Genomic DNA, 25,807 nt, shown 5'->3' with positions numbered 1-25,807 from the left:
GCTTCAAAGTATAGGGATAGAGGGAACATTCCTGAACTTCATCAAATCTATCTATGAAAGACCCACAGCAAATATCATCCTCAATGGGAAAAAGTTTGCATCCTTCCCGTTGAGATCAGGAACACGACAAGGATGCTCACTCTCACCACTCTTGTTCAACATAGTATTAGAAGTCCTAGCAACAGCAATCAGACAACAAAGAGAAATAAAAGGTATTCAAATTGGCAATGAAGAAGTCAAACTCTCTCTCTTCACAGATGACATGATTCTTTATATGGAAAACCCAAAAGACTCCACCCTCAAACTACTAGAACTCATACAACAATTCAGCAACATGGCAGGATACAAATTCAATATACAGAAATCAGTGGCTTTCTTATACACTAATAATGAAAATACAGAAAGGGAAATTAGAGAATCAATTCCATTTACTATTGCACCAAGAAACATAAGATACCTGGGAATAAACCTAACCAAAGAGGTAAAGGATCTGTATTCGAGGAACTACAGAACACTCATGAAAGAAATTGAAGACACAAATAGATGGAAGACCATTCCATGCTCTTGGATTGGAAGAATAAACATTGTTAAAATGTCTATACTGCCTAGAGCAATCTATTCTTTTAATGCTATTCCGATCAAAATTCCACCGGTATTCTTCAAAGAGCTGGAGCAAATGATCCTAAAATTTGTATGGAATCAGAAGAGACCCCAAATCGCTAAGGAAATGTTGAAAAACAAAAACAAAACTGGGGGCATCACGTTACCTGATTTCAAGCTTTACTACAAAGCTGTAATCACCAAGACAGCATGGTACTGACATAAAAACAGACACATGGACCAGTGGAACAGAGTAGAGAGCCCAGATATGGACCCTCAACTCTATGGTCAATTAATCTTCGACAAAACAGGAAAAAATATACAGTGGAAAAAAAACAGTCTCTTCAATAAACGGTGCTGGGAAAACTGGACAGCTATATGTAGAAGAATGAAACTCGACCATTCTCTTACACTGTACACAAAGATAAACTCAAAATGGATAAAAGACCTCAATGTGAGACAGGAATCCATCAGAATCCTAGAGGAGAACATAGGCAGTAATCTCTTTGATATCAGCCACAGCAACTTCTTTCAAGATATGTCTCCAAAGGCAAAGGAAGCAAAAGCGAAGATGAACTTTTGGGACTTCATCAAAATCAAAAGCTTCTGCACAGCAAAGGAAACAGTCAAAAAAAAAAAAAAAAAAGAGGCAACCCACGGAATGGGAGAAGATATTTGCAAATGACAGTACAGACAAAAGGCTGATATCCAGGATCTATAATGAACTCCTCAAACTCAACACACACAAAACAGACAATCATATCCAAAAATGGGCAGAAGATATGGACAGACACTTCTCCAATAAAGACATACAAATGGCTATCAGACACATGAAAAAATGTTCATCACTAGCTGTCAGATTCAAATTAAAACGACCTTGAGATATCACCTTACACCAGTTAGAATGGCCAAAATTAGCAAGACAGGAAACAACATGTGTTGGAGAAAATGTGGAGAAAGGGGAACCCTCATACACTGTTGGTGGGAATGCAAGTTGGTGCAGCCTCTTTGGAGAACAGTGTGGAGATTCCTCAAGAAATTAAAAATAGAACTTCCCTATGACCCTGCCATTGCACTCCTGGGTATTCACCCCAAAGATACAGATGGAGTGAAAAGAAGGGCCATCTGTACCCCAATGTTTATAGCAGCAATGGCCACGGTCGCCAAACTGTGCAAAGAACCAAGATGCCCTTCAACGGACGAATGGATAAGGAAGATGTGGTCCATATGCACTATGGAGTATTATGCCTCCATCAGAAAGGATGAATACCCAACTTTTGTAGCAACATGATCTTATGCTGAGTGAGATAAATCAAGCAGAGAGAGTCAATTATCATATGGTTTTACTTATTTGTGGAGCATAACAAATAGCATGGAGGACATGGGGAGTTAGAGAGGAGAAGGGAGTTGGGGGAAATTGGAAGGGGAGGTGAACCATGAGAGACTATGGACTCTGAAAAACAATCTGAGGGTTTTAAAGGGGCAGGGGGTGAGAGGTCGGGGTACCAGGTGGTGGGTATTATAGAGGGCACGGATTGCATGGAGCACTGGGTGTGGTGCAAAAATAATGAATACTGTTATGCTGAAAATAAAAAATAAATTTAAAAAAACAGACATAAAGGGAGAAATTGACAGTAATTCAATAATAGTTGGGTACTTTAACACTCCACTTACATAAATGGAAAGATCAGACCGAAAATCAGTAAGGAAATAGTGGCTTTAAGTAATCTCTGCACCCAGCATGGGGCTTGAACCCATTACCCCAAGATCAAGACTAAGGCTCCAGCCAGGAGCCTCAGACCTAAAATCTTCAGAAACAGTAAAAGCAGTTCTAAGAAGGAAGTTTATAATAATACAGGCCTACTTCAAGAGACAAGAAAAATCTCAAACAATAAAACCTTAGACCTAAAGGAATAGGAAAAAAAAAAAAAAGAACAAAGCCCAAAGCTAGTAGAAGGAAGGAAATAATAAAGATCAGAAGAGAAATAAACTAAACAGAGACCAAAAAAAGCAATAGAAAAAAGTCAATGAAACTAAGAGTGGGTTCTTTGAAAAAATAAACAAGAAATAAACCCATAGTCAGGCTCATCAAGAAAAAAAGAAATTAATTCATTAAATGAGCATATAGACCAGGTTATATACCTCACAGAGCTGTTGCAAAGATAATTGAGGCTTAAATGAAACACTACAAACAGGGCACTTAAGACAGTGCCCACAAATGTTTGCTAATATAGTTCGTATTTCATCTGATTCTTCAAAGTGTGTAAGTAAGTGTGTGTGTATATATATATATATATATATATATATATATATCCTTGCTCCTTGGTCAGAAGACAAGAAATTAAAAATAGTCTTCTTCTCCAAAGAAGACTTACAATGGTCAACAGACACATGAAAAAATGCTCAACATCATTCAACATCAGGGACGTACAAATCAAAACCACAATGAGGGACCCCTGGGTGGCTCAGTCAGTTAGTTGAGCGTCTGCCTTTGGCTCAGGTCATGATCCCAGGGTCTTGGGATCAAGTCCCACATCGGGCTCCTTGCTCAGCAGGGAGCCTGCTTCTGCCTTTGCCTGCTGTTCTCCTGCTTGTGCTCCCTCTCTTGTTCTCTCTCTCTCTGAAAAATAAATAAATAAAATCTTTAAAAAAAAGAATAAAAAGAAAAAAAATCCATAATGAGATACCACCGCACACTAGTCAGAATGACCAGAATGACTACAATGAACAAGTTAGGAAACAATAGACGTTGGCAAGGATACAGAGAAAGGGCCACCCACTCACACTGTTGGTGGGAACGCAAAATGGCACAGCCACTCTGGAAAACAGTATGGTGGTTCCTCAGAAAGTTGAAAATAGAGCTACCCTACAACCCAGCAATTGTACTACTAGGTATCTACCCTGAAGATACCAATGTAGTGATCTGAAAGGGCACATGCACCCCAACATTTATAGCAGAAATGTCTCCCATAGCCAAGATAAGGAAAGAGCCCAGGTGTCCACTGATAGATGAATGGATAAAGAAGATGTGGTATGTACGTGTGTGTGTATATATATGTGTGTGTGTGTGTGTGTGTGTGTGTATAAAATGGAATATCAGCCATCAGAAAAATGAAATATTACCATTTGCAATGACATGGATGGAGCTAGATGGCATTATGCTAAGCAAAATAAGTCAATAAGAGAAAGACAATTATGTGATTTCACCCACATGTGAAATTTAAGAAACAAAACAGAGGAGCATAGACAAAGGGAGGGAAAAATAAAACAAGATGGAATCAGAGAGGGAGACAAACCAGAAGAGACTATAGGAAACAAACTGAGGGTTGCTGGAAGGGAGTGGGGTGAGGGGATAGGGTAACTGGATGATAGGTATTAAGAAAGGCACAGGAAGTAATAAGCATTGGATGTTATATAAGACTGATGAATCACTGAACTCTACCTCTGAAATTAATAATACACTATATATTAATTAACTGAATTTTTAAATAAAATAAAACCTCCCTGCTCCTACTAAAAAGGCCATAGGGAAGTTCAGGCAACTGTTTAGTATCAAGATTATAATTCCCACCAATAGGTAGTGCTCCTGCAAGATTTAAGCCCAGGTTCCCATATTTCCCCAAGTCCAAGCTGGAGCCCATAGCAGGGTCCTGGAGGTGCATAAGCTCCAAAAGTGAGCTGGAGTCAATATGGGGAAGGTGAGAGACAAGAGCACAAGCTGGTGGGTAGGGATTGCTGGGCCATAAGCCCACCACTAACCCAATCAATAAATAGTTGAGCATAACAAATAGCATGGAGGACATGGGGAGATAGAGAGGAGAAGGGGGTTGGGCGAAATTGGAAGGGGAGGTGAACCATGAGAGACTATGGACTCTGAAAAACAATCTGAGGGTTTTGAAGAGGTAGGGAGTGGGAGGTTGGGATACCAGGTGGTGGGTATTATAGAGGGCACAGATTGCATGGAGCACTGGGTGTGGTGCAAAAATAATGAATACTGTTATGCTGAAAATAAATTTTAAAAAATAGGCAAAAAAAAAATAGTTGTTGAGTGAATTAACATGATTGAACCCAAAGTGAATGAGCCTTTTACTTGGCAACAGGCACCTCTACTGACAATGTACAAATTGGAATTCTTCCTGGGTCCTGGTGTTGATCTGTTAAATGCACTCTCTTGTACAAGGAAAAGAAATGCTCTTGGTTATTTTCCCGATTTTAAGGGACAGTCCTTTTCCTCCAGACTATCACTTGGCAGTGCCATCTTCACCCTAATTACTCCTTTTAAAATCGAACATGTTTTCCTCTATTCACTAGGTGTTATTTCAAGAGATATGGCAAAATAAGAGAGTTAAAGTAGGAAAATGAAAAGTGCATTTCATGGATCTTTAACAATCAAACAATCAGCATGGCAATATACACATCAGATCACATAGGCCTTGATTTGATCATTATTATAACTGGTACTATTGAAAATTATCCCTAAAGGACAAAGCTCCAATATATTGACTGCAGGATAACAAACATGATTAACACTACGTCTATATTGTATATTGGCACAGAGATCATACACAATAAATCTCTACTGCACAACCATAGGTATGAGTGTGTCAATATCTATTTTTTTTTCATCTTGTGTTGTGCTCTACTTTGAAGAAAATATTTAAGTGTTTCATGTGAACTACAAATACTCTCACATAGATTGAGTCCATCTGGAGTTAGTTGTCACCAGGGTTGGAGGTCCAAGAAAGCCCCCATAAAAAAGTATGCAGCTTTCAACCAAAAGTACTGTTTTTGACAACAAATGTGGTTTGTAATAACAAATGTATTCTAGACTCAGAGTTGTAAGTCAAAATTCCTGAACTCAAGACAAAACTTTTGCTATTACAAGAAAGCTCTTCATCCTTGTCTAGCCAATATACAAGGCTGAAAACCAGGATATAGAAGAAATATAGACATAACCTCAGACTGATGGTAACTGGATGTCAGTGTTGACTGGCTTTTCCTCATCTTTCTAAAACAGAGATGGTGGTCCTCACAAAGCGCAAGAAACACACAAAGGTCTCACTAAGGGCTGATGACCAAAAACTGACACTCTTATTTCAACTGTAATTCCCTGCCAGGCTGAATTTTAAAATCTGAAGTATCTAGTTTTCTGATCCATCAGCCATCTCAGTTGTAATGTCCAGCCAAGACCAAATTAAAGAATTCGAAGTTTACACTTTCCCGCGTCCTCTATGCCAGGATATCTCTATCACAACAATATTGATATTTGGGGTCTAATAATTCCTTGTGGTCAGGAACCATCCTGTGCATTGCAAGATATTAAGCAGCACCCCAAGCCCAAACCTCCATCCACTAGATGCCAGTAACATTCCCCACCCCAGGTTGTGACCACCAAAAATGTCTCCAGCCATTGCCAATGTCCCCTGCAGGCAAAATGACGTCCTGTCGAAAAACACTGCTGTACACCATGCTAAGGAAGTCTACTCTGATCCCTCAAAGAGCACTACCTTGCCAGTGAATAAAAGTATGAGTTCACTTTATCACGTGATACCTCTTTAAAAATGAATAATGGTTTTTAATCCTCAAAAAAAAAAAAAGTATGAGTTCAAAAGAAAAAAAGGAACAAAAACCAGACTCTTAGCTACAGAGAACAAACCAATGGTTGCCCGAGGGGAGGCGGGTGGAGAGATGGGTGGGACAGGTGATGTTGATGAACACCGAGGAATGTACAGAACTGTTGCATCACTATACTGGATACCTAAAACTAATATAATGCTGTGTGTTAATGATTCTGGAATTTTTTAAATTAATAAATTAAAATTTTGTTAATTAAAAAATGGTTTCACTTACTTGTGGAACATAAGAAATAACACAGAGGACATTAGGAGAAGGAAAGGAAAAGTAAATTAGGGGAAACCAGAGGGGGAGATGAAGCATGAGAGACTGTGGACTCTGAGAAACAACCCTCTGAGGGTTTTGGAGGGCTGGGGGGTGAGGGGATGGGTGAGCCTGGTGGTGGGTATTAAGGAGGGCATGTATTGCATGGAGCCCTGGGTGTGGTGCATAAACAATGAAACTTGGAACACTGAAAAATTAAAATTAAATTAGAAAAAATAAAATAGAGTATGAGATCAGCCCTTCTATTAAGCTTTCTGTCCACCTCTCCACCCTTTTACTCTCGGTTCCAACAGTAACTTCCCTTGATGTTTTTTTTTTACAGAAGCCATTTCCTCAGCGACAACCAAAGCCATGGATGTGAGCACAAGCCCAGCCCTTGAGCCCAACCAGGTAACAATGTTTACAAAGCCCAAAATTAGCAAGTGGATGTGGATACTATATATTATATGTCTACTATATATTGTATATCATCTGTGTACCATAAGTCTGTGATATGTCATATATATTATGCATTCTATGTTATGGTATGTAACATAGTCTAATATAATAGTTTTTAATTATAATATAATAGAAATTAATTATAACACAATAATACTCTGCAACATATAATTTATATTATGTATAACTGTGAAATATACAAATGTATCTCACCTTATTTATCACTATATGTATATTGCTATATATCTCATAGTAGCGATAGAGTGTGTATGTACATACAAATGTGTGTGTGTGCACATGTACACACATGTGTGTATACTGCCCCCTAAAGATAGGACTGATCCCAGATCAAGAAAGACAGTCTAAGTGAAATTATATTAGGGTATGCTGATCTACAGCAAAGAGACCCAAATATCCAATAACTTTAAAAAGATGGATCTTTATTACTTTCTGAGTTAACAGTCCATGCTGGTGAAAGGACTCTGCTCCATGAGGCCATTAAGAGTACCCACATTCTTTGCAAACTTCTGCTCCACCATCTCCTGGCATCTTGTCCTCAATGACATGACCAAAACTGGGCTGCTGCAATGTGGCATTTGTACCAGTGGGTAGAGGAGAGATGAGTCCAGGGCAATCTGTCTACAGCACAAAGTGAAGAGGGGGAGTGGAGAAAAAGGGATACATCTACTCACTCGATTACATGCTAATGAAGTTGTAATAATTTCCTTGGAGATATGTCTTAAAGCAACAACCCAGAAGTTGCAGGTATCACAGCCAAAACTGAATGCAAGGGAAGATGGGACAGTGTGGTCTGTATGTGGGGAACGTGGTCCGGATAAAATCTAAGGAATTCATTCAATTAGTAAAAGGAGGGGGAAGGGGAATGGATATGACAGGCAGTTTAAAAAGACAGACCAAGAAAGTTCCTTTTAGGGGCGCCTGGGTAGCTCAGTGGGTTAAAGCCTCTGCCTTCGGCTCAGGTCATGATCCCAGTGTCCTGGCATCAAGCCCCGCATCAAGCTTTCTGCTCAGTGGGGAGCCTGCTTCCTCCTCTCTCTCTGCCTGCTTCTCTGCCTACTTGTGATCTTTGTCTGTCAAATAAATAAATAAAATCTTTTAAAAAAGAAAGTGCCTTTTTAAAACAGAGGAGCGTAGAAGAAGGGAGGGGAGAAAGAGGACAAAATCAGAAAGGAAGGCAAACCATAAGAGACTCTTAGCCACAGGAAACAAACCAACGTTTGCTGGACAGGAGGGGAATGAGGGATGGGGTAACTGGGTGATAGGCATTAAGGACAGCACATGATGTAATGAGCACTGGGTGTTGTATGCAACTGATGAATCACTAAATTCCACCTCTGAAACTAATAATACACTATATGCTAATTAATTGAATTTAAACAAAATTGAATTAAATGAAAAAAGAAGTGCCTGTTAGGTAGTAATCACTTAGTGTCTGTAAACTGACTCTGAATGTTAACAGAGAGAATGACCAGTGTCTCTGAGAACCTAGAGTCTAGCAGAATGGGCTCATCCTTTCCTCTCCCTATTCCCCACCCCACCCTGCTCTACTCCAGAGGGACCATTCATATCTTGCCCTCCAAGCTCCAGGCCTCCAAGTACATACTGTTCTCTCTGCCTGCAACTCTGTTCCCAGTTCCTCAGCTGGCTGGCTTTCTTCTACCTTTCTCTGCTCAAGACTCAATCCAGGTTTCACATCCCACCGGACGGTCTCCCTAAACCCTTCCATATGAGTTTATATCCATTTCCCCATGTTCTTCTGTGGAGGTCAGAAGAGGTTCAAATCACAGCATCACAGTGACAAGTAACATGGGCAAAATGGCACAACCCTCTGTATTAGGGTTCTCCAGAGAAAGAACCAACAAGAGACATAGATAAAAGAGATTTGTTATAAGGAATTCACTTATGCAGTCATGGAGGCTGACATGTCCCAAGATCTGCAGTGAACAAGCTAGAGATCGAGGAGAACCAATAGGGTCATTCCAAGTTCAAACTCAGAGATCTGAGACCACGGAGAGCGGATGTTTCAGGCAAGCCTGAACAACACCACCAAAACAAACAAACAAACAAAAAAACATGAAACAGTGTCTTAGCTCAAAGCAATCAACCAGTCAGGCACTCAGGAGGGAGATAATTCCCTCTTACTCAGACATCGTGTTTTGTTCAGTCCTTGGACCGACTGGATAAGGCCCACTCAAATTGGAAAGGCCAATCTGGTTTACTCCATCTACCCATTCAAATGTTCATTTCATCCTGAAACACTCTCATAGACACACCCAGAATCATGTTTGACCAAATATATCTGGGTACCCTCTGGCCCACCCAAGTCGACACAAAATTCACCATCACACTCTGCAAGATTAATTTACTCATCTGTAAGGTGGGGGGTCTTCATGGCACCTTCCTCCTTGGAAGGAAGGTTAGATGAAATACTATACGTAGAGTACTTAACACAGTGGCCTGGCCCAGGGTACACCCTCCATCCAGGTTATTCATTGTTACCTCTGGCAGACTCACAACATTTCCATGACGTGTTGTCGCCACTTAGACAGTGAACTTCCTGAGGGCAGGAATCAGCCCAAGCCCACAAAGGGAGTTCAACAAGTGTTCATGGAAGTAGTGAACAATCATGTAATTAACAGGAACATTTCATTATGAAGTTTCATTGCCCATTTCCTCCAAAAGTTAAACATATGCTGGGTCCCGTATGACACAGCAATTCCACTCCCAGGAATACACCCTAGAGAAGTGAAAGCAGAGACTCAAAACATATCATTGCAAGCCTGTGTTCATAGCGGCATTATTCATGGTATCCAAAAGAAAGAAACAGCCCAAATGTCCATCAGTAAATGAATGGATTTTTTTTAAGTGGTATATCCACACGGTGGAATATTATTCAGTCATAAAAAGGAATAAAGTTCTAATTCATGTTACTACATAGATAAACCTTGAAGCCATCATGTTGGGTGCCAAAAGCCAGACATAAAGGTCATACAATATAGGATTCCATTTCTATGTGACCTGTCCGGAACAGGCAAATCCATAGACACAGAAAGCAGATTAGTGGTTTCCAGAACCCAGGGGAAGGAAAAATGGGAAGTGATTGCTTAATGGGTTTTATCTCAGGATGATGGAAATGTTCTAGAACTACATGGAGGTTGTGGCTGCACAACACTGTGCATATACTAAACGGTCATTGCATTGTATACTTTAAAGGGGGGCATTTCATGTTGTGTGACATTCACCTCAATTAACAAATGCATTACCAGGAAAAGGTACAAAGCCTTCATGCTGGATCAGACACTTCAATAGCAATTCTGAAGTGTAAATACTTTGGTGCCTACTATGTACGAATCAATTTAAATCAAGATGATTTCTGCTGTCATATTGGGCAGGAATGGAGGTTGCTTGTAAACTAGCAAACTCAGCTCAGAATTTTCATAAAGACTCAGAGCCAAAGAGCAAAACCTTGAAAAGATTTATTTGAACCCTGGTTCTGAATGTTCCCCCATCCCTTTTGATAGATCGCTCTGCTTATAACGCTTTTATGTGATAGCCTTTTTTTTTTCCCAAGAGCATTCATGCAACCTATGAACTCTTACTGAGCACCTACATTTACCAACGACTGTTCTAGGTGCCATTTTGTGAGTGAGACAAAGTCCCCATCCTGTCTAGTACTTTAACATACAGGCATACCTCACATCATTGTGGTTCATTTTCTTGTACTTGCATTGCGATTTTTACAAATTGAAGGTTTGGGGAACCCCGTATGGAATAACTCTATTGGTGCCACTTTTCCAACAGTGTTGACTCGCTTCATGTCATGTCTCTGTGGCACATTGTCATAATCCTCACAGTATTTCAAGCTTTTTCATTATTATCAAATTGGTTGTGGTGATCTGTGATCAGTGATTATGACTCGCTGAAAGCTCAGGTGATGATTAGCATTTTTTAGTAATAAGGTATTTTTGAAGTTAAGGTTTGCACATTATTTAATTTGATCGGCTTTTTTTTAAGTTTTTATTTTAACTCCAGTTAGTTAACATACGGTGTTATATGAGTTTAAGGTGTCCAATATAGTGACTCAACACTCCCACACATCACCCAGGGCTCATGGGTGAAATAGGTGATGGGGATTAAGGAGTGCACTTGCTGTGATGAGCGCCGGGTGATGTGAGGTTTGCACGTTTTTTGGACAAAATGCTGTTACACACTTACTTTTATATGTCCTGGGAAACCAAAAACTTTATTTGAGTAATTTTACCGCAATACTCACCTTATTGTCAGAGTCTGGAACCAAACTTGCAATATCTCCGGGGTGTGTCTGTGCAACAAATCCCCTGGGGAGCTTGTTGAAGTACAGATTTGGACACAGGACCCCAAGAGACTGCATTCCAAACGGACTGCCAGGTGATGCTGATGCTGCCAGTCCAAGGACCACACTTTAAGTACAAGGATGTGGGGATTTGCATAAAAATCATCTTTCAAGTCACCTATATTACAATTATATTACACAGATGTTTATAAAACTTCACCTTGGCTCTTCATTTTTCTCCCCTCTGGCTTGTCTCTTTGTTTTACTTCATAGATAAATTTTTTGACTTAAAAAGGCCAGTTAGAATGTCTTTTGAGCTATAACTCTACTTCACATTTTCTCAGCTTTGGCACCATTGACACCTGAGTTTGGGGCACTTTCCAGAGGGGGCGGGGAAGTGCTGTCCTGTGTGTTACAGGGCATTGAGCGGCATCCCTGGCCCCCACCCATGAGATATCAGTAGCATCCCTCAGTGATGACAATCCAAATGTCTCCAGACATTACCAAATGTCCCTGTGGGGTCAAAATCACCCTAAAGGAGAACCACTGGTCTATTTCTGGCAACCTTACCACTTCCCCTGTCAGTAAAAGATGTTCATAATAATGAACCTTCATCTGGTGTGTAGCAGCCAAAGAGACTGTTCAAAAAAGGTAACATCTCTTAATTCATTTAATATTCCCCAAAATTCTATGGGGTCCTTTTACTGTGCCCATCCTAATTTGGGTAAACTGAGGCACAGAGCAATTGGGTGATTTTTCCAAGTTCGCACAGCTGGTCAATGGTGAATTGAAACCAGGTCCTCTGGCTCCAGAAGCTGCCTTCTCATGCTTTCTACATTCCCTCCGGGTGTGAGATCTATCAGATTGGATTTGTTTTCTTATTTTTTGTATCTTCAAAGCTGCAACGTGTTGTTGAGACATTTGAGTCACTTCTTGCTAATAAAACTCTGCTGGGAACAGGAGAGAAGGAAAAAGTCGCATCTTGGGCCACAGGTGTTCTCCAGACTTTGGAAACAGATGCTCTAGACACTGCCTTGAAATCCCCAGAGCAAAAAATCCAGAAAATCCACAACAGTACTGTGGGTAAGAAGAGGATGTGGCCTGATACACACAGGGGCTAATTATAAGCTGGAGTCTGAGTTACACAATTAGAAAAATAAATAAATACCCTGCTTGAGTACATTTGTATAGACTTCTAGAAAATGCAAGCTAATCTATAGTGATGGGGGGAGGAAGGGGAAAATTTGAGGAGACTGTTGGGGATGAGAGACATGTTCAGTATCTTGATTATGGCATTGGTTTCATAGGAATATAGTATATTCACAGGTATATATACTCAATAAAACTCATCAAATTGTATACTGTATTATGTACAATTTCTTTCACATTAATCAGCTCCATAGACCTGTTTAAAAAAAAAAAAAAGAAGGAAGGAAAGGTGGTGCCTGGGTGGCTTGGTTGGTTAAGCTGCTGCCTTCTGCTCAGGTCATGATCTTGGGGTCCTGGGATCAAATCTTGTGTCAGGCTCCCACTTAGTGGGGAGTCTGCTTTCCCTTCTGTGCGTCCCCTGCTCGTTCTCTCTCTGCTCTCTCACTTGCTCTCTCTCAAATAAATAAATAAACAAAATCTTTAAAAACAAAAAGAAAGAAAGAAAAGACTGCTGTTTCCAATCCTGAATCTGGGATTTGGGCTTAAAAGTAATTTTTTTGGTTTGTTTTTTTTTTTTTTAATCCAACGCCTAATACCTACTGGCCCATATCATAGTTCCATCCCAGAAGGAACATCTTACTGCATATTTTTGAAATAAAAATACTTTTATCATACTTGTCATACATATTCATACATATTCATAATGTAACCACGTGACAGGACATGTTAAACAGCTTGATCTTAGTAATCATTTCACTCTTTTAAAAAATAAAAATAGGGGCGCCTGGGTGGCTCAGTGGGTTAAAGCCTCTGTCTTGAGATCAGGTCATGATCCCAGGGTCCTGGGATGGAGCTCTGCATCAGGCTCTCTGCTCAGCGGGGAGCCTGCTTCCCCACCCCGCTGCCTGCCTCTCTACCTACCTGTGATCTCTGTCAAATAAATAAATAAAATATTTTTAAAAAATAAAAAATAAAAACAAATAAAATATCATAGCAAAGCCAAGTGTTAAATTTTAAAAAATAGGAAAAAAACACATAAACAAAACTAAATTTAGACCAGCCAAATCTGCCCACAGCCCAGTCTTCCTATCCTGTAACCACACAGATGTATGTCTGATACAGATGCATATTTGCTGTGTTTGTGACATTGGACATACAGTTTTTACTTATTACATCACCAACATCTCTCTGTGTAAATTATATACATCATCATTCCTTACGTTATTGTTTTCAATGGTTTATCAAATTGCATTGTATATAATTTACTTATATTGTGTGTTTATTTATACTGTAGTTCCCTATTTGGGGGAATGTGGGTGGTTGCCAAGTAACCCTATGAAAAATACCATTGAAAATTTAACTGTGTTCTTTTTTTTGTATTTTCTTAGAATAGATTCATAGAGGAAGAATCATTAGATCAAGGAGAAAAGAAACGTTTTATAGACTTTGATACATCTCACCAAATTGGTCTCCAGAAACACTGCTGTGTTTCTATTCAACCCAAGGATATCTAAGGATCAATGTATGCCTATCTAATCATTTTGCTTTACCAATTTGTATGCTAAGATAGTTTATGCTCTATAAAAATAATAAATTTTTTAAAGATTTTATTTATTTGACAGAGAGAGAGAGATCACAAGTAGGCAGAGAGGCAGGCAGAGAGAGAGGGTGAAGCAGGCTCCCCACTGAGCAGAGAGCTCAATGCGGGACTCAATCCCAGGACCTGAGATCATAACCTGAGCCGAAGGTAGAAGCTTAACCCACTGAGTCACCAAGGTGCCCCTATAAATTTTTAAATATAAAATAAAATCCCATGCCTAACCTTTTTGGAAAACTAGAGTCAGGACACATTCATTAACTAGAATCAGGACTCATTCATTCATTTTACTCAAAATTAAACCATTTTCCATATTACAATAAGCTCTCATCTTTCCTGACCTGGCCAGGCCCTAACTGATGGGACAGACCACTGCCCTCACCTCACTGGGTTTCATTCCCCTCATCAGGGAATAGACAGACACAGGAGGAATGTACCCATCACCCAGTTTCAACAATTTCAAACCCACAGCCAGCCTCCAGCCATCTGCTAATATTTAAGTTAAATATTTTCATGATCTTATTTCTTGATGGCAATTCTCCTGTGACTTTATTTTCATCGGAAGCATGGTTCCCTGTTATAGAGATAAGCCATCAATTACTAAATCAATCTTCCTTGTTGAACATTTAGATCATTTCCTATTTTTCACACTATCATCTCAGCTGCTGTGAACTTTCTTGTAGCTAAATCTACCCTCCCATTTATTCTGAGAATAAATTCCTAGAAACAGAACTGTTGTTTCAAAGATGATTGTTAGAGGGGGCCCCTTGATGGCTCAGTCAGTTGAGCCTACCACGCTTGATTTCAGCTCAAGTGATGCTCTCACATTAGTGAGATCGAGCCCCACAGCAGGGTTCATGCCTAGGACAGGGCCTGCTCAAGATTCTCTCCCCACTGCCCCTCCCCCTGCTCATTCTCTCTCTCTCTCTCTCTCTCTCTCTCTCTCAATAGGTAAATAAATTTAAAATTTTTTAAGAAGATGATTGCTAGAGAATGGTAGTTGAGAACTTGTATTTCAAGAGTTACAGTCTTACTTAACTTTTGAACTTCAGTTTCCTCATTAGAATAAGGGTCCCTCACAGGTTATTTGACAAGTACAGTGCCTGGCATGTCCTAGACATTCAGTAATTGTCACCTGTCCATATTGCTTTGCATGTTTAAAGCCTATAATAATGGCAAGCTTGCATATTGCTTTTCTCACCAGCTATTGAAACTCGAGTTGTTACAGACAATTGCTCTGAAGAAGAACAGATCTTCAGCTTAAACACCCACATGAACTCAGTGGACATCCATTGCAATGACGTCGTGCAGGGAAACATACAAGGTACGCTTGGTTGCTGTATTCAGAACGTCTGAGACACACAGATCACTATCGCTGTATGAGTAATGAGGAGAGGCACCAAAAGGCTCCTTCCAAATGGGTTTGTTACCCTAAGACTGTGTCATTTGAGTCTTTTCCTTAAAAAAAAAAAAATCTTCCCAAAGTGGAGGCTTTCTATTCTCCAGCATGGAAGACCCTTCTTTGCAATTTGAGGGCTGCTCTGTCCTGGTCTCAGTGGGGTTCACCCAAATGCAGTCCCTGAGAGAATTGTAAGGAGTTTATTTGGGGGTTATTCCAGAAAGCATCAGTAGGTGTATTAGTCAGGGTTCTCCAGACAAACAGAATCAATATGGGGGTGGGGGGCAGGGGAATGGAGAGAGAAACAGGGACAGAGATTTTAAGAAATTAGCTCCTGTGATTGTGGAAGGTAACAAGTCTAAAATCTAGCCAGCAAGCTGGAGACCCAGGCAAGAGTTGATGTTGTAGCTGCAGACAAAGACAGGCTACAGGCAGAATTCCTTCTTATTTGGGAGAAGGCGGTCTTTTTCTTAAGGCCTTCAACTGATTGGAGGAGACCCACCCACATGGTGGACGGTACTCTGCTTTACTCAAAGTCTATTGATTTAAATGTTACTCTCGTCTTGAAAAATACCTTTACAGTAACACCTAGACTTACGTTTGACCCAATATCTGGGTAGCATGACCTAGCCACATTGACACATAAAATTAACCATCCCAGTAGGGGAGAAAAGAAATGAGACAAGGAAGAGGAGACAGCCAATACAGGCATTAATTATTATGGTAGTGAGTAAGTCACTGCTGGTGGTAACCATGACTCATCTCATTGAGCTCTCCCATCCAAGGAGAGGGCACCGCTCTGACCCATCAGTGGTTGAGAGCCCTGCCATTCTGCCCAGTGTACCAATCCAACACATTCACTGCAGGCAGTTCTCCTAGGCAGAGAGTTGCCATTTCTTGCAGGAGAATCCATCAACATATAAGGAACCCCAGAGTGCCAAGCGAATAAAGTTAGGATGTCTATAGCATCTGCTACAGCTTGTGTATGACAGAATGGATTGTTACCATTAAATGTCCCAGTGCTGCCAGACTTTCTATTTTTTTCAAAAGAAGCCAAATATTGGGTGGGTTGCATGAATACCTTCAATTTTTAAATTTGGTCTTACAATAGCTGCCCTATCGTTATCACTGCTATAGCATGACAATTGGGGTCTTAAAATCCAATCCTGTAAACGTGGGGTACAGCTGGTCTGTACTAACAGAGAAAGGCCCCAAGTAAAAGCATCAAAATGTGGAAAACCAATCACATGCTGAACAGAGAAAGTGTCATGAGACAATCAGTTCCTATCACTTCCTCTCCTCCCCCAAAGAAGATAAGAACTCAAATCCCCCATGTTTGAGAATGGGTCAGGCAGAGGATGGAAGCCGACCTCCAACCACACAAGTTCACGCTTGCCTTGTCACCAGGAGTTTCTTCTGAATTTCGCAATTTGTAGAAAGTGTGCAAAACTCCACAGTGCAAGCCATACAAAGCACACCTACAGCTCCACATGCTCTCTGATCACTTTCTGAGGTACTGGATTAGGATTTCATGTGAATTCAGTGACAGCACAGCTCAGCCCACGAGAACAGCCTACACTGAATTGTTTAAGGGAGTTACAGATCTCATAATGTGATTTCATGTGCCCAAAGGGGCACCTGGCATAGAAGTACCCCGTGGAGGACTATTTACCCTCCCTCAATGGGCCCTATAGTCTCACCTCCGAGCATTTGCATTGGCTGTTCCTCTGCCAGGAATGCCACCCCCAGGCCACTGTTTCGCTTCAACATGGTTCAAATTTCACCTCCTCTGTGAAGCCTCCCAAGACTGCCCACTTCCACCACAGCACCAAAGTCAAACCCTCCCTCCTCTGCACTACCCCCGTCTCTTGAACCTGCCTTATCCTGGTATCTAACATGTTGTGTTGTGTCTTGACGGTCATGTCCTTGTCTCCCCCACCAGGCTGGATCCCCATACAGATGGCAATCATGAATTATTTTTCTCTAGAGTCACCAGTATGGGCTTGTTATGTAGAGAGCAGTGATGAATGTTCGCTGAATTAAATCCATGTTTAGGTGAAGGGCTCAATGTTCCTAATGAGAGAAAACAACCCATTGAACGATATGTGACAAGCTCCCAGAGGGTCATTTCTCTGTCCATGTCCTGTCTAGTACAGGATCCTTCTTTGTCATGGGGGCCACCCTGTGCCCCATAGGCTTTTTAGCAGCACCCCAGACTTTATTCAGTAGACACCAGAAGCAAACACCCAGTGTGGCAACCAAAAATGCATCTAGACATTGCCCAATGTTCCCAACGGGGGCAGAATCGCCCCCCAACCCCATGAGAACTGCTTGTGGAGAGTTACCTTATAACTGACCTTCAAACAGTACAACGTTAAGACTGAAAGGAGGTGCTATCGAACTACACCAGACACCCCCCAGAGGTGGATCCGGACAGTCCTTGGTAACCCGAAACATACAATCCCATGACATCCTCTCCCTGTAAAACATCCCAGAGCACAAAACCCAGGCCCCTGGAAGCGGACTGTGGACATCTACAGCTACCCTCCTCTTTTCTGCTTGTAATTTTGCTCTTAACCAGAATCCTTCAGCCCAAAAATAAGTTATTTCTATGCACGAGAACAGGTGGACATATCACCTGCCCGTCTTTTCCAACCACCCACCACTGTTTCATTCTGACAAATGGAAACTGTCATTAACTCGGAGAAACAGAAATGAATTGCTTCTGACTCCTCAGGCAGGACCAGAGAAACCTGACTAGAGAAACCTACCAAGGAATTTATTCCGATAGGATGAGCTGCGTAGGTAATAAGGGGCAAGGCTCGGATATTAATCCAGAAACCAATTAACCTATTTCCTGTCCCTATAATCCTAACTGCAGTGTGGGCTTCTTGGGAGCTACAAAGAATAAAGAAAATTTAGTCATAACATTTTATAATCCCATAATCCATACTGTAGCCCGATAACCCACTATATTCAAACTAACTACAAATATAAATATGTTAATTTATATGTTTATATATATGTAGTTATTAACTTATTATTACATATAAACAAGGGAAATCTATTTTCTTTTTTTTAAGATTTTTTATTTACCTTTTAGACAGAGAGAGACACAGCGAGAAAGGGAACACAAGCAGCGGGAGTAGGAGAGGGAGAACCAGGCTTCCTGCCGAGCAGGTGTCCCGATGCAGGGCTCGATCCCAGGACCCTAGGATCATTACCTGAACCAAAGGCAGACACTTAATGACTGAGCCACCAGGCACCCCAAGAAACTTATTTTCTTACAGTTCTGGAAGCTAGAAATCTGAGATCAAGACATTGTCAGGGTTGGTTTCTTCCGAGGCCTCTCTCCCCGGCAGAGAGCCAACTTTTCCGTGTCTTCACATGGTCTTCTTTCTGAGTGCATATCCCTGGTATCTCTTTGTGTGTCCATATCTCTTCTTCTTTACTCATAGATGCAGGTTAGCTTTCATCTCCTCCACGAGGCTTCCCAGGATTGCCCGTTTCATCGCAGAACCCAAATCAGGCCCTCTCTCCTCTAGCCCTATCTTTATAAAGGCCCTGTCTTCAAACACAGTCACATTCTCAAGTACTGTGGGTTTGGATTTCAACTTGATTTTGGCGGGGGGGGACACAATTTAGCCCATAACACTATCCTATTGATATATGTCATGTGCATGTCCTTCTAATATATAATAAAATTATAAATATGTGATATAAATATAGTCTGGACACATCTGTATTTTAAGTTTATTAAAGTATGTTAAATTTGGGTTCCTGGGGGGTTCAGCCAGTTGAGCCTCACCCTTGATTCCAGCTCAGGTCAGGATCTCAGGGTTGTGAAGTAGAGACCAGTGTCTGGCTCTGAGCTGGTCATGGACCTGCTCAAGATTCTCTCACTCCCTTCCCTCTTCCCAAACCCCCAAAACAGGGGGGAAAAAAGTAAAAATTTAAAAATTAAATATGTTAAATTATGGCACTCCTTTGCTTAACATCCTTCAGTGGCTTTCCTCTGGTTTAAAATAAAAGCAAAAGTCCTCCTCAAGGCCCATAAGCCCCGCGCGATCTGCCCCCATCACTTCCCTGCCTTCACTCCCTCCCACTCGCACACACACCCCCCCTCTTCAACCACACTGACCTCCTCCCCTTCCCTCCTCCCTGAACCATCTGGGCACATTCAAGTCTCTGGGACTTTGTCCCTGTTCTTTCAGACCTACCTAGAGCGCGCTTCTGTAGGATACCCACTGGCCCGCCCTCCCTTCACTCTGCTGTCTGAAATCTGTCTTAAGTAACCTCCCCTTACCTCACTTAATCTTATCCCTAAGACTGATCGTTCTCTGACATATACTTTTACTGATTTGTTTATATTTGTTTGTCTCTCTCCTGCACCAGAAAGTAAGCTCTGTAAGAGCAGAAATGGTTCCTTTTCCCCCCACTGTGTCCCCAAAATAGTGTCTGGACCTGAGTAGGTATTCCACCTGGGTGGCTCAGTGGGTTAAAGACTATGCCTTTGGCTCAGTTCATGATCCCAGGGTCCTGGGATCAAGCCCCGCATTGGGCTCTCTGCTCAGTGGGGAGCCTGTTTCCCTTCCTCTCTCTCTGCCTGCCTCTCTGCCAACTTGTGATCTCTGTCTGTCAAATAAATAAATAAAATCTTAATAAAAAAAGTTGATGGAAAGATATGTAGATAGATAGATAGATGACAGATAGAGGTAGTGGCATAGATTTCTATATACATTATTTCCAGATCTGGTTTACATATATAATATATAGGAGGGGCTGATTCCATTCATACATGCATATGAATAGATAGACATCCATGTAACCCAACCGTCTAGTCTCAACATTATGCTCCATCCAAAAGGAATGCAAAAACAATTCAAAAACAATGCAAAAACAAAGTCTTGAAAAAATATATCAGCCTTCCTGGAAGTCTCTTCAGGAGGCAGCGGAGGAATGGAATGACATCACAGAAGACTTACCTAACCCCCTAATCTTCCTCTTCACGATTGACCCACCTGGGGTGCCCCTCCTCCTCCCTCAAAATTCCATCTGCCTCTTATTTGCCCTCCTCCCATCTTATTTTCTCCTAAAGCTATAGCCACGTCGGTTCTGACGCAAATCAGCTTAACCTCTCCTGGTTTGTCCAATTCTTCTCTTCCCCCAAGTTTTACCCCATTCAATACAAAAAAGGATTCAAGGCCATAAGCACAGTATCTGTCTCTGAGGTGAGAAAGGGAGAAACAGTGAGAATTTCTATTTCATTTGACCTTCATGTAGGTGACTACACGTGCATATGTATACCTGTGTGTATATCATGTGTGCGAGCATGGAGGGTGTGGGCAGGAATGGTGGCCCTTTTGAAGACCCCCATTTTTCTGTTTTCTCAGGTCCCACGGCAATTGCCCTTATTTCCTATTCTTCCCTTGGAAGCATCATAAACGCAACATTTTTTGAAGAGTCAAATGAGAAAGACCGAGTTTACCTGAACTCTGAGGTAGTGAGTGCCGCTATTGGACCCCAAAGGAACAAATCTCTCTCCAAGTCTGTGATTTTGAGTTTTCAGCACGTGAAGGTGAGTCAGAGCTGCAATTTGAACTTGCTTAGGTGTCTTGGAGGTAGAGCAAACAATGTGCATACCCTCCCCAGCCAGTGTCTCTGGGCTGTCCTGTCCAATACATTGGCTAGGAGCCTCACGTAACAATCAAACATTTGAAACATGCATCTGGATTGAGATTTTGAAGACTTAGTATTTCCGGATTTAGACTTGGTAGTTCCAGATTTTGAGGACTTCATAAGAAAAAAAGCATGCAAAATATCTGTATCTCATTAATAATTTTTTAACATCTTAATTTTTTTTTCAGTGTTCCAAGATTCATTGTTTATGCACCACACCCAGTGCTCCATGCAATACATGCCCCCCTTTATACCCATCACCTGGTTCACCCATCCCCCACCTCCCTCCCCTCCAAAACCCTCAGTTTGTTTCTCAGAGTCCACAGTCTCTCACGCATTAATAACTTTCAAGGGGTGCCTCACTGGCTCAATCAGGCGAGTATGTGTCTTTTGATCTCATGGTCATGGGTTCGAGCCCCATATTGGGTGTAGAGGTTACTTAAATAAAATAAAATCTTTTGGGGCACCTGGGTGGCTCAGTTAGTTAAGTGCCTGCTTTCAGCTCAGGTCATGATCTCAGGATACTGGGATCAAGCCCCATATCAGATTCCCTGCCCAGCAGGGAGTCAGTCTGCTTTTCCCTCAGCCTCTGTCCCCTCCCCCCTGCTCACTAATGCGCTCGCTCTCTCTCTCTCTCTCTCTCTCATTGTCTCTCAATTAAATAAATAAAATCTTTGAAAAAATAAAATCTTTTTTAAAAAATAATTTTATAATGATTGCTTATATTGATTTATATTGACAAACTAAAAGATAGCGTGTTTTCCTTAAAGATTTTTATTTTTTTTTATTTGAGAGACAGATCAAAGTAGGCAGAAAGGCAAGCAGAGAGAGAGGAAGGGAATCGGGCTCTCTGCCAAGCAGAGAGCTTGACGCAGGGCTTGATCCCAGGACCCTGGGATCATGAACTGAGCCGAAAGCATAGGATTTAACCCACTGAGCCACCCAGGCACCCCAAAGATAGTGTGTTGAATATAGTGGGTTAAGTAAAATATATTGTTAAAATTAATTTGAAATGTTTCTTTAGTTTTTTTCTTAATGTGGCTAGCAGAAAACTTCAGATTACACAAGTAGCTCACATGGAATTTCTCCTGAGCAGCATAATTCTAGTGCATGCGATTATTTTAGTTGGAGGTACTTCCAATTTTATGTCCATGAAATTTGAACTGAGACATGGTGTTCATTCCCACACAAAGGCCTGGCATTAATTATTAAGACTACATAACTTGATCAGAAAAAAAATTTTATTGAATTCCTTCCTTTTCCCCTTCTCGGCCCAAACTCTTCAAGGCAGGAAGGTGTAGCCAGACCCAGATGTAATAAAATTCATCTGTTCCCTTGCCTTTCGGCTTTGTTGTAAAAGTAAGAGTTGGAAGCAATCCTGCCATTTGCAATATAACATGGACGAATCTTGAGGGTATTATGCTAAGTGAAATAAATCAGGCAGAGAATGGCAGCTACTATATATGCTTATTTATGTGTAGAATTTCAAAAGGCCAAACTCACAGACAGAACATATTTTTGGTTCCCAGGGGTGGGGGACGGGAGGAAGAAAGTACAGAAAGTCAAAGGTTTCTGCACAGTCAAAACTTCCAGTTACAAGTAGAATAAGTTCTGGGTATGTAACGCACAGCATGATGGTTCCAGTTAACAATACTATATTGCATACTTGAAAGTTGCTAAGAGAGTAGATTTTTAAGTTCTCGCCACAAAATAAAAATTGTAACTACATAAGGTGATGGACATTAACTAACTTCATGTTGCAATATACGCATATAACAAAAACTCAGGTTATATACCTTAGACTTACATAATTTATGTCAGTTATATCTGGAAAAAATAAAATTACTTCTTAATTTTAAAAAAATATAAGAATGAGGGAGTGGGAAAGGTAGGTTTTTCTCTTTCATATGCAACCTAAGTATGGAATTTTTCATATATGGCACGGGGCAGTGGGAGTGGAGCAAGAAATCTGGAGGTGGTCTAGTGGATTATCAAAGGAGATACGGCCCCCCCCAACAGGAGAGTGTTTGACTCATCTCGTTGGCCCCATGAAGTGAAGCTCTGGAAACCCTTGGGACAAAAAGAACAGGTTAAAGGCTAATTCTATTCTCTCTCTTCTTTTCTTTCCTAAACTTCCCCTCTCGTTGCGTGAGCAATCTTTGTGTTGTAAGGGATCAGGGACAGAACTGGTGGAGGGAAATCTGTCCTAGAGAATGTTTAGGAGAAAACTCTGTATGAGGCACAGACTTTTTTATTTATTTACTTTGTTGTTTATATCTGACTTCCATGGTAGGGGGTAAAGTCCTGAAACCAATGACATCCTGTAAAATTCTGGCTCCCAGAGAGACTTGATCTTGTTTTATGGTATGTGGAACCCCAAGAGAGCTGGGACTATGGGGAGCAGGTGTTCTGGCAGCCATCTTCTTCACTCAAAATAGAAATCACCTGAGTCACTTCTAAGCCATGTATCTCCTCGCTTACCCCCCGCCCCATGTAGATCCACATTCTTGAGGGTTGTCCCTCCCAAGGAAGAACATGATGGGCCTCTTTTACTTTCAGATGAAGCCCAATAAAGGAAAGGTCTTCTGCGTGTACTGGAAAAGCACAGGGGACCACGGCCAGTGGTCCAGGGACGGCTGTTTCCTGATACAAGAGAACGAAACTCACACCGTATGCAACTCCACCCACTTGTCCAGTTTCGCTGTCCTCATGGCCTTAACCAGCCAGGTACAATGTATACATTTAATTGTTCCAGCTAATCCTATGTGAGCTCCTACTGGATAAGTACTCTTTTAAAAGAAAAAGGGGAAAAAACACCAGGGACTTGAGTGAATGATTGAAGAATGCATGCTGGTTTACATAGAAAGGTCAGGGTGACATCTATAAGAATTAAACATTTGAGCTGCAGTCTGAATATTGAGTCAGGAGGGTTATAACACAGGTGAGCCTCGAAAACATCGTACCCAATGAAAGAAGTCAGACACAAAGGGCTACCTATTATTCCACTTATATGAAATATCCAGAACAAGCAAACCTAGAGAGTCAGAAATTTACTTACTGGTTGCCAGGGGCTGGGGAGAGAGAGAAATGGGGGCAAGTGCTTAATGCGCATGGGATTGTATTTTGGGGTGATGAAGATATTTTGGTACTAGACATTGGTGGTGGTTGTACAGCATTGTGAATGTATCAAATGCCACTGAATTGCATACTTTAAAATGGTTAATTTCATATTGTTTGGATTTTACCTCAATGGGAAAGAAAAAAAAAAAAAACAGCCAGGAGAAGTCCTTAGAGAAAAGCATCCCAAGAAGAGCTGTGTAGGTAGATAAAGGTCCTGAAACAAACTTAGCGTGTTCCAGAAAAAAGTGTGGCGGGAGCAAAGTGAATGATGGGCAAGTGGAAGGAGACGCAGTTAAAGCGACGGGAGCAAGAATGTGTCAGACCCCCAGCGCTATTGTTGGGAATGTAGGTTTCATTCGAATGCAGTGGGATGGCAATGGAGGGTCTGCATCCCAGATGCTGCATATTTTTGTCACTAGAACATTCCTCTGGAACATTCCTCGGGCTCCCAGATTGACCGTATATCGTGACACAGCAGGAGCGGACTCGTAGAAAGATGATGGCGACCAGTATTTGGGTGGCAGGAGTAGAGGTGGTGGAAGACTGGACACATATCCTCAAGGCGGGGTCAGAGGAGTCACTAATAACATAGGCTGAGTGACAGGACACAGGAAGTCCTGAATCCCAACCCTCTTCACAGAGATGGAGGTAGTACCCCCAGAATGACATCTGGGGGAAATCTCTGACCTCTCATATCACAGAGGGCAGCAGGCAAGCTAAAACGGGTTTGAAAACATAAACATACCTTTCCTTCATCATTACATCTGTGAGCTGTGTATGGCTTTGGTTCATTTCTTTTCATTGCCATATGATATTCCTTTGCATGGATATGCTACAACTTATTTATCCATTCTACAGTTAACGTGCATCTAGGTTGTTTCCCATTGAGGGCTATTAGAAACAATGCTACATTTCGGTGGGGATGAGCTAGATGGGTGATGGGTATTAAGGAGGACACTTGCTATAATGAGCACAAAGTGTTGTATGTAAGTGATGAATCACTGAATTCTACTTCTAAAGCCAAGATTGCACTGTATATCAACTAGCTAGAATTTAAGTAAAAATCTGAAAAGGAAAAGCAATGTTACTTTTCTGGGATGAGACATAGAAAATCCCTTGTGGGATCCCCCAGGGTAACAAGGAAGCAACATTCTCCAGATGGTGAAGCCTCTGCTATCGTGGGTTTCTTAGTGACTGTGTGGAGTAGAGTGTATGTCCATCTGTACAAAGTTTAAAAACAGACAAGACTAAGCCATATTCCCAGGGGGTGCATATTTTGGTAGTAAGACTATAGACATAGACAGGAACTGCTTATCATAAAAGGATCATGGTTACCTCTGGGGGAGAAGGTGATTTGCAATTGGAAAGAGCTTCTGGGATAATGTCTATGGACTAATGATCTTACCAATCATTTAATAACTTTCAATCATGTGATACACTTATGTGTACTTATGCTCTTTTCTGTATGTGTATTATATTTCACAATTTTTTAAGGTTCAAAAAGCAAAGGATTAAAAAGTTCTATAAAGTGACATTGAAACAACTGAAAATCCCTTTATCATTATAAGGGATGGCAACTATCATGTCCTACCTG

The 25,807-nt window shown here is 41.2% G+C and overlaps 1 protein-coding gene across 3 annotated transcripts in view; it reads left to right on the top strand.

Moving 5' to 3' along the window:
- The window catches only part of ADGRE3 (adhesion G protein-coupled receptor E3), a 49,505-nt gene that overhangs the window by 14,831 nt on the left and 8,867 nt on the right, over positions 1–25,807 (top strand). For 2 of the 3 annotated variants that reach the window (XM_032313571.1, XM_032313561.1), the window contains 5 exons: positions 6,821–6,888; positions 12,169–12,352; positions 15,220–15,339; positions 20,808–20,992; positions 23,653–23,820. In XM_032313571.1, coding sequence (XP_032169462.1) covers positions 6,821–6,888; positions 12,169–12,352; positions 15,220–15,339; positions 20,808–20,992; positions 23,653–23,820 — 725 coding nt within the window. Of the gene's footprint in view, positions 1–6,820; positions 6,889–12,168; positions 12,353–15,219; positions 15,340–20,807; positions 20,993–23,652; positions 23,821–25,807 lie in introns of those variants that run through there. The other variant, XM_032313578.1, reaches the window with a different exon arrangement.

This window comes from Mustela erminea, chromosome 1 (assembly GCF_009829155.1).
Source record: "Mustela erminea isolate mMusErm1 chromosome 1, mMusErm1.Pri, whole genome shotgun sequence".
Taxonomy (NCBI): Eukaryota; Metazoa; Chordata; class Mammalia; order Carnivora; family Mustelidae; genus Mustela; species Mustela erminea.
This window is presented reverse-complemented; position numbering and strand designations above follow the sequence as displayed.